This window comes from Labrus bergylta, chromosome 16 (genome assembly GCF_963930695.1).
Source record: "Labrus bergylta chromosome 16, fLabBer1.1, whole genome shotgun sequence".
Lineage (NCBI taxonomy): Eukaryota > Metazoa > Chordata > Actinopteri > Labriformes > Labridae > Labrus > Labrus bergylta.
The window spans coordinates 20,001,000-20,014,148 of NC_089210.1; the positions used below are offsets into that span (position 1 = coordinate 20,001,000).

A 13,149-nucleotide genomic window follows, 5' to 3' on the forward strand; every position below is an offset into this window, starting at 1 on the left:
AATTAAATCGTTCAGATTGTCCTCGTGTTCCCAGCAGATAAAGACAGAGACTAAAAAGTTTTTTAATGAAACCATGATGACAAAGCAGTTATCACAATGTTTCCCTAATTTCACAAACTGTCATTTTAACACAACGACGACCTTTTCTGAATCACAACGTGTTTCTCTCAACGCCTGAAATGAAACAGAACATAACCATAGCATAGACACATAAACAGATTCATCTTCAGAAGTAATTGGTAAAAGTTTTGGAAGACATGAACAAATTATGTCATCTTCCTGTTAAATATGGAGGTAATGTTTGTTTTTTGTTTTTTTACTTGTGCAGTTTTAGCAGAACATTCCCATTACTGATGGACACATTAATAAAACAAATGTCCAAAATTTTTCAAAGCAGAGTGAGCAGCTGTGATGTGAGTCAAAGTATCCTCACTCTGCCTCTATGTGAAAGAAGCCATCTCCTGCTGCGATTGCAACTACATCTGCCCACTAAATATCATATCAATGCGGCTGCTTTTTCCTGGAATTAAAGCAAATGTTTTCTGGAAAGCGCCCCTGTAATTTGTACGCTGGTCTGCGAAGTGTACGTCTCGTGCAAGAGAACATCCAAAATGCGGTCACTTCCTGTTCTAACCACTAAGGGCCACTTTTTCAGGCTCACTGCAACCATGTGTTGAGTTTGAACCAAAGCGCTGGAGGCAGCAGCAACAGATGTCAGACTTTGGTGTGACACGGGATGGACGATTTGGAGAGGTATGAGATTGAAGTTTTTTTTCACGTGAATACATCACAGATTGATAGGTTGGATATGAAAGGCTGTTGTTTTCTGACTGCATGGGAAAAACTGCACTTTTCTGTCGTATCTACGACCGTGTTGAAACCTAAAGGAAAAAATAAAGACTACAGAGACTTCAGAAAAGATACCCACCTTTCGCTTTGGATGTTTTATAAAATTTCAAAGGCTCTTATGGTGCAACCTCTCTTTTTTAAGTTACACAAGGATCCATTCAGTAAATATATATTCACAGTATTTTGTGTCTGGGTCAATGTCAAAGGCTACTCCCTGCCTTACTGGTTACATGTTTTGCATGAGTCACAACCGGGGCAATGACAGCGGTCATTGCCTCGGTCATTGCCCCGGTCTCCTTCCCCGAGGATACAATCACTTCTCGCCCATTTGTAAGTCACCCCCGTTCCCACAACCTTCAGTCACCTGACCGACTGTTTCTGCACGACTGCTCTTAATTTAGTCCTCAGCTCTCTGCTATAAATAGTAAACAGTTGACCCTAGATGTTTACCACGTCATTAAAGTTGCTATTGCAGTCAGGCAATTTGTGCCTGCTGGCATGTTGCAGTATCAGTCTACCTTCTCGGTAGATTGATTTGAATATTAAGCTCTGCTTTGCTGCTTAATCCAAATTTGGGAATATCAAAGCAGTGGATAGCAGGTCTTTCTGCCCTTTTTTACAGTGGGAAACTCTGACATGATTACTGTATCTGATACACACCAACAGTTTAAAGGAAAAAAAACAATGAATATGTCTTATGAAGATTATTAGAAGTTCTCTTTTGATTCCTCAAAGCTGCAGGGAGGCAGGTGAATCTAGGGAGCTCTCTGTGCGTCCTTATAAAGCCCCTTTTTGGGAAGATAAAAGGAGGAGCTGGAAACATTCACAGATTTAGTGCAGGTCTGTTGACACCCTGAACGGTTACAGAGCTGACACAGCAGTGACAAGCAGCATATTTTAAAAGAATGAGGGCAACAAGAAAGAAGTTTTAAAAAAAACAAAAGAATGCACATGGGGTACCAACCATCAGAACGACATTATTTTAGAGATGTTCTGATTCCACCTTTACTCCCCAGATACTGACTCTGATACTGACACAAAGTAATGCCTCTCTGATAGCACTGTGATTAAAAAATATACTTATTTATCCTAAATAAACTGAAATGTAATTGCTGACATTTTGCTCACACGACACACTCCGGTACAGCTCTGTCACTCTATGGGTGTGACCCAACCACTATACATAGTAACACTACACAAATTAAATGACTTTTGAAGGGCTCATAAATGATGGTCGCAGGTTGACTTGTTGACCCGCCTACTCACCAGTACCAATACTGTATTTTAGAAAGTCTTGGAGGCTGAAACCGATACACATTTTCTATTTTAGACAATCAGATCATTGGATCAGCGAGCCTTTTGTCTGGGACCTTTCCCATTATCCACCAGACAGAGGACAGTTAAGGCTGTTGGTCGTGACACTGAATTACCCTTACCCTCCTACACTTTCCATTTACAAGATAAGGCAGAAAAAAAAAATCGTTTTTTTCCAAAAACTTCACACGTCACATGAAAAAAATCTCAGCATATAATGATAAAAAGGACATGTACATGTATTGCAGCTTTCACTCCTTTATATCACACCTCTGAGGTTTTCTTACCACTGCTTCACTAATTATGCAGCTAAATCTAATCCCCCTCTCCCCAGTCCGCCTTCTCTTCAGTGGATCGATATATAAATAAAAATAGTGGTGTGGAGAATTAAAATAATTTCTTAGCCGCCTGGAGAAAACACTTCTTTGCATTAACTGCTTCCAATTGCCCATTGTTCCCCTGAAGATGAGCTCTGCCGACCAGGATTTAATGAATAGATGAATGAAATGCAAATGATGCAGTCCAACATAATGCTTTAGAGAGAGGGCAAAAACAGCAACCGTCAGATCCAAAGCTTCTCAGCCGGAGAAGCACAGAGTAATTTGCTTTAGAAAATAGCCATAATCTGAAACAACCTTTGTATGTGCAACCTTACTAACAACCTTACTAACAGATACTGATTATGAAGCCAGATGATGTCGTTTTCAAAGGAACAATGTGCAACATTTTAAACATAAATACAGCAGAAATCCAGTCTATCCTGTTTAAATGTCTCTCTGAGTCAAGACTGTCTACAATGAGTGAGAAGCTCGAATCCTGCTGGCTGTGTTGTTGTGGGAGCCGTGTTTACATCATGTTCACATGGACAGGACTGCCTTACAAATAAAGCTGTTTTAGTCAAGGACTAGAGAAAAGAAGAATAAAAAGCTTTTTTAAATGTCATGTCTTTATGTGCAATGTGAAGCTACGAGTTAACTAAAGTGTGCTAACATTAGCCCGCTATCACAACAATGCAGGCCACAGTCAATTGCAGCTCGAGCCAAGATCTGCCCCTTGTGCTAAAGTCCTCCATGGGAACGCGAGTGGAGGGGGGTTGGAGGTGTGTCGCTGGAGGAGAGCGGAGGCTTCAGAATAGAGGAGGTGTAGCCAAACAGCAGTTTGTTTTGGTTTCATGCTGGTGCTAAAGGGCGTCATCTACCTGATCAAAAAGTCGCACATACTTCCTTTAATCATAATAGTGTTGGTATTATGTGTAAGGCTACACAAAGCTGTAATAAACCCGGTATTGCATTGCATTGTGCTGGCTGCACATGCAAACAGGAAGCAGCAACAACTGTCATGTAGCATGTGGGCTAATTGTGCAGTAAAGTCAAATTTAAATTTGGAAGAAATAAGGTAGGTCTCTCGAAACTCTCAAATGTGAATACCAACAAAAATCCAAACACAGATAAATTTAAATAATAATTATTGTATTTCACATAAAAAAAATACTTCCAATATAACAAAACAGTAAGTTCAACAACCAACATCAATATCCTCTTAATCAAAAACGTGGTTTGGGTCCATCAAAAACCAAAAAAAAAAAAGTCACTGTCTTTTTTTATCCTTGTTCGAATGTCTTTATAGATCCTACCACTATTTAGGCAGGGTAGATCTTGTAGGTGTTACCTCGCCATCTCCACGCTGTAAGGTGCATACACAAAAACCTGACCGCTGTGTAAATCATCCCGTCCCGTCTTGGGCAAACCAAACACTTCTGCAGCATGCGATGAGGTGAGGGGAAGTGACCTCGTGAACCGGATGTTTATGATAGGTGGGAGGAGTTCTGATAGGTTGAAGATTTTACCGGAGTTCAAGTGAGATTATGGAATGTTTTAGAAAAATAAAATGGGGAAATAAATAAAAAAAAATAAAAAATGAAAACCAAATATTCACAAGTTATGGAGGTTCACTGAGGTCACTCCCCTCTCAAAAGAAAAAAAATAGAGGGCTAATATTTAAGTAACCTGATGCAGTCACACTGGACACAATGACATATTGTTTTAATACAGAACAATTTTTACATTTTCATGGATGAAAGTGCTACTAAATGTATACCTGTTTTAAGTAAAAGAATCATTGTGCTTTAAAAAAAGAATATTTAATATTTAAGTAACCTGTTTAATTAACCTGGGTTACAGTCAGGTTTTCAAATTAAATATTTTATACTGCAGTATACTAATTGTACTTTTGTTCATAAAGAAAGGAGCTGTTCCGTCTCATCTGAACGTCGTCATGGAGACGATTCGTGGGAACTTCTGACATTTCAGTCTGAATGTCTTTAAAGCGAGACTGTATAATAGCAATAGCATTATAACATTAATAGTAATGTTAGCTGTTGTTACTAAGGTATGGATACCTTGATTGTGGTTAAACAAGCGAGCTCCAGTGGGGCTGCTAGGAAGGTTTTGCAACGCTAGCTGCTCCCATTAAAAGTTCCATCCTTTCTTTATAATGCAATTCATGGTTTAGGAATGTCACATCCTTAAAGTTACTCAATATCTGTACTCAAAGCAATCCATCACCTTCTCAGCACATGCATTCTCTCTCAGTCTCTCTGTCTTTATCCTTGGCTCATCCTTTGACGTCTGGCAGATCTTCTGAGTAAGCATGTTTCTTTCCATCTGCTGTGCGTGTGAGCAAGGTCACTGCCTGGCTGAGCTACGAGCTTCTCTGGGAACCAACGAGGAACAGGATTCCTGGTAGTCAGAGCACCAAGCCTCCACTCTGGAGACTTAAACAGTACAGTACTTGAAACCGGGCCTAAATGTGGTGTGGGCCGTCACAGTCTGCAGGGAAACAAACTAACTGACCGTAAACTGACTGACTGAGAAATAAAAATAGGTGTCAATCAATCATGCTTCTGTGAAAGATTCATTGATTATGCAATTTAGTCATTGTGAGCTCTTTGTGACATGATGTTTTTGTTCCAGTCTTGCTTTATGTGACTAACAAACACATTCAACACAGCAAAAAGAAGACGCAACAATGGATGTTTTGTTCTTCTCCATGTTTTGATGGACAGTTTTCAAGCTGACTTTTGCCTACTGCGTCAAACTACAAGACTGCTGGCATGATAACAAAGCATGTCAGACTTTTAGGGAGTGAATAATCTAGAGCAGTTTTCACATACGCACTAGAAATATGCACACAAACATTTCTAGAGACACACATGCACCTGACAGCGGGAGACTGTGCCTTGTTAGACAGGAGGGGGGGAGGGGGCTCTCCTGAGGCCATTCATGATGTAAAAAGAACGATGCAAGACGTGGCGGACAAAGCAACAGAGTCCGCTATATGATGCTAAAATGAGAATACTTGCCTATTTATAGTGATATAAATGCTATGTTTAGTTTGACAGAATCACAATATGAACAAAAGAGTGGAGAAGCACAATCTGGAGAACAGAAAATGTAATGCAACAGTTAAATTACAGGAATAGCAGTCACATGCAGACAGTGTTTGGTCGTGCACTGATCGCAGGAAATAATTGTCACCACCCTCTCCCACTCAAGACCAATCTTGAGTACTACAACACTCATTGTCAAACGTCTTACAAATACCTTTCTAAATGTTATTCCAACATACACAAAATGAAAGACATGGAAGCAGATTCTATAGGGCGTCGAAGTTTTAGCTCGGCTGTTTGAACGACTGACTCCCAGATATGACTCATAGATGGTTCTATTTTAATCTATAATTTAAGTGTTTTGTAAATTGTACTGTGTCTCTCTTTGTATTTCTGTCTGTAACTTTGAGTTTTTGCTGCTGCATGTCTTGGCCAGGTCTCCCTTGAAAAAGAGTTTTTTTAATCTCAATGGGACCAACCTGGTTAAATAAAATAAAATAAATAAGAATGCACAAAGCATCATAATGATGCAAAAATATCCACTGTACTGAATACTCTGGTCACTGCACGTTGTCGGCATTACAGAAAAGAGTCCTGCAGACATGGTTCTAGTTACGAGCCTGTTTCTGGAGTCGACTGAAGTGAACAGCAAATATTTGAGGAGGAGATCATAACGACAGAGTCAGATCTGTTTTCCAAGCAGTGATCTCTCTTTAAACAAAGAGTCTCCTGATGGGTCTGTTGAAGAGTGTTTGTGATACACTTCTTCAGCCCCTGTAGTCGTGTCTGCATGCATAGAAAGCCGTCCACTTCACTTATACACTCATATTTATCTGAAGAGGAGCCCTCATGATGCGATTCCAACCGTCAAGATTTTGAATTGTGACTTCTTTTGATGTGTTGTGTGAGCGTTGCTTTACCATATACCCAGGACACTGAAGCACAAAATGATTCATTATTCATCGTAAATTCAACGGAGAGGACAGAACACTGGCTCTGTGAGGTAAAGGTGTTTTTAGCATGCATCTGATTTTCACACATTATGTAAATTGCATCAGTCAATTTCACGAGCTGCAGCTGCTTTGAAACAGAAGAGAGTAAATGGCGTTCCCTCTTTTCTACATGTTTGCACTGGGAAATTATTTAAACATTTGTTTAGAAGAGAGGAAAACTCAGAATGAGTATTTTGCACACAGTGTTGCAGTGATGATGTTTTTTTTTGTTAGTATTGCCCTGGTTGCCGGTGTTCGGTCGGAATTAGCTGCCTCGCAAAATGCTACCAGAGTGTGAAACGATAGCCGAGGCTTTCCGTCCCCTGTTAAATAATGCTACCTGATAATGCTACGCTGCCTACTCACTCCAAATGCATCGTTAGGATATTCAGAGCAAGTTTCGGTCTATTATGTGTAAGATGTCTGGGGAAGCGTAACTCGACGGAAATGTATCCCATATCAAATAATGCTCTCTACAGAATCACTTTATAACACTACTACTCACTGTGTTTTCACTTAAAGGAAAAGGGAAGCATTTTTGGATACTTCATACATTTTTTAAGATATCAGAGGAAGCATTTCTCTGACAGCTCCTACCAAAGAATGAGTGAATTTGGATCATTGCAGAAAATAAACTGGGGCAAACCAACAAACACTTGCATGATTTCAGCGCCATGTTCAGCATCATTTACACCATATCAAAGCTCAAAAATGTAATCTACCTATATAATTGTGGTGTATAACTTGCATAGTTTATCTAACATAGTTCTTGTTATTAAGAGCATGACATTTCAATTAAAAAGAGGTTATAGACTATTTATTTCTCTTGAGAATCGGACCCTGATAAGACAAGTTAAATCTGTTTGCTTGACCCATCCATCACTGATGATGACAACCGTCCAAAGAAGACTACTTCATCTGGCTTCAAGGTGTCATCAGAACAATAAGCTACAGAACGATGAAGAATTTTTGCTCCTGGCCTCATCTGAGTCTCTTTATAAAAGCTTTTCATTACCGGCATTGAGTGTGGCACAGAATACCAACTACCAAAACCCATAAATGAATTCGGTACATTAACATCCCTAATTACACCAAAGACAGATGTCAAAAAATGATGAAGCTGGGTCTTTAAGCACCATATTTAACTCATTTTAAAACTCTTTTCTGATCATTACACACACACACACACACACACACACACACACACACACACACACACACACACACAGAGAGAGAGAGATTTTATGGTTTGTGTGTTTTATGCAGGGGTAGTGTACCAGAAATTAATAGCTTACAAATGTTCATTTTCCCGGTCAATCACAGAGCAATAGATTAGATAAACCTCCATCATTGTCAATACAAAAGCAGATGTGATAGCTTTTAATCGGCCACTGAGGGAAAACGGAAACCTCCATCACCACTGGAGCGGAGCAAAGCAGAAGAACCAATCAGCCTCAGGACAAGTTGTGACAACGCTCCATCCCGGTAATTACAACCCGAAACTCACAGAAGAAAATGGTCCAAAGCAGAACAATCGAACGCACTAGATAAGAATCAGTAGATTTCAGCGGGAGTCGCTTCAAGGTCCCTCTGATTAAAAGTACAGATGACTGCAATTTCATCCTCAACCAACCTTTAGAACACAATGTGCTTTGCTTGACTGCGGATAAGGATTGTTTCATCAAATGCTGGACAAGATCTGCAGTGATTCTAAGAAGCACTTTAGTAACACAGAGCACGCACTGTGTGTAAGTGACAGCTCATAAACTGCGTTAAATGGAGCATGAAGCCTGCATGACAGTTAAATAACACTTCTGCTCGAACATCTGTTGTTCAGGTACAAGTAACACTGGAATGTATAACCTGGGTATATGAATTTATGCTACACACAGAGTTAAATATAATACACATTTTAAAACAACAAACAAAAATCATTAATGCCACTCAAAAAAATCACTCAATCAATCAAACACCAGGATGTCTGAGAAAAATACAAGAAGCCCCAACTGAGCCGAGCACTGAACATTCAAGAAATAATGCATCCTAAATTCTCACAACACATCAGCATCACTGGGTCATGAAGCAGCTTCTGTGTCAGTGTGACCTGAGGGGAACCTCAGCCTGCAGACACTTCTCTCTGTCTCATCCTTTCTCTCACGCTACTAACCTCCAAACACAAATAATGTGTGAGACAGTGAAAAGTGATCTAATGTGTGCGTTTATCCTGCATTTGAGTCATTTAGCTCTGTGAAAGAGAGAGAGAGAGAGAGAGAGAGAGAGTTCATGCAGAGGTGGCACAAACATGTGATCTTCTTGCAAACAAAAAGGGAGTAGAAAGATAACAGCTTTGTATTATGATTTGTGACAGAAGAATAAATAATAGGCAAAGGGTTGCTTGGTGCAGAAGAAAGAGGAAGGCAGTAAGCACCGTTTGCATATTATTATCAACTCATCAGAAAGCATACAGTTACTATCAAAACACTCAGATGACCACATTGTCCCTTGGCCACTGCTTTACACGATATCTCTCATAAATGACACGGTTTATAAGCTGAAGAGAGACAGCAGCAGCAGCGCCTCCCCGCGGTGGCTACAGGTTATAGCTCTTACCATGTCCTTTGTTGCAAAATAAAAAAAAGCGCATCATTGACAACTTATCAACTACGCTGCAGAGTAAAAAGAAAACTGCAGGTTATGAAACGAGACATGCTGACGTGCAACCATGTGGCAGTCAACCAGTGCGCTGTGACAAGCAGCAGACACGAGAAGGATGCAAACAACAAGAATAACAAGAAAACTTCACCTACCTCCTCCACTGTGAGGGGCATGCAGATGCGGTACTCCTTCATCAACATAGTCCTTGCACGATGGTGACAACAAAGAGAGGCGCAGGCTGTCAGTCTTCAGTCTTGGGGGGGGGCGATCTTACAACACAGACAATAAAGCGAGATGAACAATTTCACTCAGTCTTTGCACGCTTCAGCATCACATGCACCTCCTGCAACGGTTCTGCTATACGTCTACGTGAGTCTTTACACACAACCAGGTCCAAAGTACAAGAGGGTCTCCAGGGCTACAAAAGCCCTGCAGTAAAATGAGCAGTGGCCAGCTTGACGAACTACTCCAAACTGCGTTAATAAACCGTCTGTAAAGAGTAAAGTGTGGAGAAATCACACCAAACTCCCAAACAAGTCGCTCTAACTACAACCGCAGCTTTACGCAGCAAGCTTTTAACCACTTGCGTCCCGGACAGTCGTGTGTCCACCTTTTCCTCTTGTGTCTTTTGCCTCTTCGTTTAACAGTGTTCACTTGATGCAGTTTCCCCCCCCAAAAAAATCTATCAGCGCGTCTCCCTCTCCTCTGGGTATTCCTGACAGCGACGCCTGAGATGCGCAGTCGAGTGGAGTGAAGTGCGTCAAGCGAGCGAGCACGAGAGAGAGAGAGAGAGAGAGAGAGAGAGAGAGAGAGAGAGAGAGAGAGAGAGAGAGAGAGAGAGAGAGAGAGAGAGAGAGAGAGAGAGAGAGAGTATATAACCCTAAACGAGTGTCACAGTGAAACACTCTCCAGACGTTGTATTAGAGTGCATGGTGATTTAAAATATATTATGGCTCATCACTCTTTGGCCTGACATTAATTGATTTCATTTTTGCGTCGAAACAAACAGATGTTTTCTGCAAACACTCACAGAAAGTGTTGCACACCTATATGTTTTATAATACATCATGACTTATTAGCTTTGTCTCGTTTTTTTCTAGTTATGATTTAATCAGAAGCCCTTAATTTAACTTAAACGAAATACTTCAGGTTATTTTGAATCATAAAACATGGTCTATACGTGTCATGATTTGGTCTTGTTTGGTTTTGTGTTTCAGCGTTTGTGTTTCCATGTTTTTGATCTTCCCTAGTGTTGCTGGTTTTTCCCTTGTGTGTTTCCTAGTTTACTCTTCAGTGTTTCCTGTGTTATTTTGTAATTTCAAATCCTTGTGTCCCTCTCTGTTCTGGTGTGTCTTGATGTTTAACATTGTCCTCAGGGTTTCTTGTCCTGCCTCTGTGTGTTTCCCTCCAGTGTTGATTGCCCTCATTGTCTTCACCTGTGTCGTTAGTCTCACCTGTGTCTGATTACCCCATGTCTATTTAGTCTCTGTGTTTCTTGCCCTCTGTGTCAGTTCATTGTCGTTTGTTAGTATATGTAAGTGTCAGTTTTTGCTCGTGCTCCTGTGCGACTCCCTGTTTTTGATCCCTGTGTTTTTTTTGTTGAACTTTTTGAAGTAAGTTTTTGTTTTGCCTTTGGCCTTTTTTTATTCAATATATTTAGTTAATTCTGCATGTGGGTCCAGTTCCTTGTTTTTCCCCTGAACCTTGACAATAGTAACACAGCACCTTCAAGCATTAGGTAATATAATGGTAGGGGAAACACAGCAGTGTTATGGTTTTGCCCATTATGTGTACAGTTTGGTACTGATCCTGATGATGGGGGTCAGAGCTGACCTTGGTGCTGAACAGGAGCTGACCATGGTTCTGATCTTAAACCAGGATTAAGGAGAAATTGGTGCTGCTGTTAGTACCTCAAAGTTTGTCGTATAGCCTCAAAATGAAGAGAAAAGAATGCGCTTTCCCCTTCATTTCCTGAAAGTAGTTACAGCACAACTTTCTGAACTAGAATTAGAGAAGCTTTAGTATTTGTAATGAATGGCTTGGGCCTATTGATGTGTAGTTTTGTTATAATGTAATCATTTTCTAATTATATTGGCTTTTCTGCCAATACAAACACACAAAAGTTTTTAAACAAGACGGTAATGTGGCCCGCCCACAGAAATAGCTGGGCCCCCGAAAAGCCAGGTGAATGGGCCCTCCAGGTATCATAAAGGTTAATGATATCAATACATGCATGTTTGATCAATAGCCCTTTATAGGCTCTAGCCTCCTGGCAAACATTTGCCTTCTCAGCCTGGCTCTGATCAGCTGGTGGAGTTGACTGAAAAGAAGCTTGTCACCAAGTTATTGTTGGGGTCAAATTAGCCTCCTTTCTTTCCTGGCATCTTGACCTTTGTGGAAGTCCTGACGTGGCTGTGACAGTTAAGTTCAATTACATTAACAGTGCACAAAAAAAGACTCAGGCTTATACAATTTCAAGAAGAGGGGATTACATTTTGATACAGATGACAATAAATAGAATGTGTATTTTAGTTGTCTTTAATAATAGTGAGTATTTTGGTTGACAAAAAGGTTATCATGGTCTAAATTTAGGATGGACATTGTTTTACTCGACCCCCTCAACCCATGCAGCTGGAACCCAAGCCTCAGCCCCCTTATGGCCGGCCTTGCAGTAACACAAGATCTTCCCACTTTCTAAGCCAACAAGTTAATTTACTTATTCCTATGTTTATGTCTATAAGTCATTAACTGTGTGAACAGTTTCATGTAGTCAATACAAGTGTCAATAAATCATTAGTCATGAGCCAGGCGTTTCCCACTTGGATCAAAAGTATAAAAGAACTGTAGGCTAATTATACACTCATCAAAAATCACAAATACAGCCTCAACCTGGCAACCCAAAAGCTGTTTAGCAAAATAGCTAACAAACTAGCTACATTAGCATGTAAAGACTTTTTGACTCTGGTATCTGAGCGATATCTTGGGTCAGTTACTAGGGAGATGTTTTATATACATTTTATATTAATTTATTTATTAATTTCCCTTTTTGTAACCATTCTTGTATGTTTTGTTGCAGGCAGCTGTAGTTACTAACAACTTTAATCATAACTTTAGCTTCAGTAGCTTCCGTTACCTAGCAACCTCATTATGTGACTCATAATTATTATTGATTGTTATAATTGTCTTATTTTTTATGAAATATCATGAGGAATAAAAGGATTAAATCGCAAATATTACAGCTAAAAAAACTCACCAGATTATAAGTCTTCCTTTGGTGTCAGAGGATGGTAGATAAAAACAAAAACAAATGACATATCTTTGTATGCCAACCCGGAAGTAGCATCGCCATGGAGCCCAATTAAAAGTAATATTTAGTGGTAAAAAGGTCATGTGTAGGTTTTTCAGACTCGGGTGGATTTCTCATTTAAAAACGTGGCAGAAATATTTCACATGTTGTACTTCTTTCAAACGGTAGATGTCACCAGAGATCTTTATTTCACTAAACCTTATTCCTGATGTTTCTTCGGTTTGATTTTAAATGATTCAGTTTTTCAGGGGTCAAAGATAATTTTCTTAAACGACTGAAAAGTTTTTCTGTTCTATTTGCACACAAGACAATAATATGTTTTTTTTTATTTTTTTTTTATATATATTTGTGTTCAAGAAAGATCAATAGCCTATAATATCAGTCGCATGGTTGATGGGTCACATCATTTGTGTGTTTTTATGTTTTATTTTGCCACTTTTTCATGCTTTAGGTTCATATATGAACAGCTGCTATGTCTTTGACAAAAAACCCTGAACATTTTATTTTTATTTTGTATAATTTCAACAAACTGTTTGTGCTAAGACTGTTTAGCTTGCTCTGATTACCACCCAAAACAAATTGATCTCTGTTTCAAAAGATGCATTCAAAAGAAGATGACAGTAGGGAGTTTCTCCATTTAGAGA

General features: G+C 39.6%; 1 protein-coding gene across 1 annotated transcript in view; it reads right to left on the reverse strand.

The window, feature by feature from the left end:
* The window catches only part of pitpnc1a (phosphatidylinositol transfer protein cytoplasmic 1a), a 48,148-nt gene extending 38,185 nt beyond the window's left edge, over nt 1-9,963 (reverse strand). The window contains exon 1 of the mRNA XM_020636210.3: nt 9,351-9,963. Within this exon, the coding sequence (XP_020491866.2) occupies nt 9,351-9,398 (48 nt within the window). The 5' untranslated portion in view covers nt 9,399-9,963. The remainder of the gene's footprint in view (nt 1-9,350) is intronic.
* Between the last annotated feature and the right edge of the window lie 3,186 nt (nt 9,964-13,149).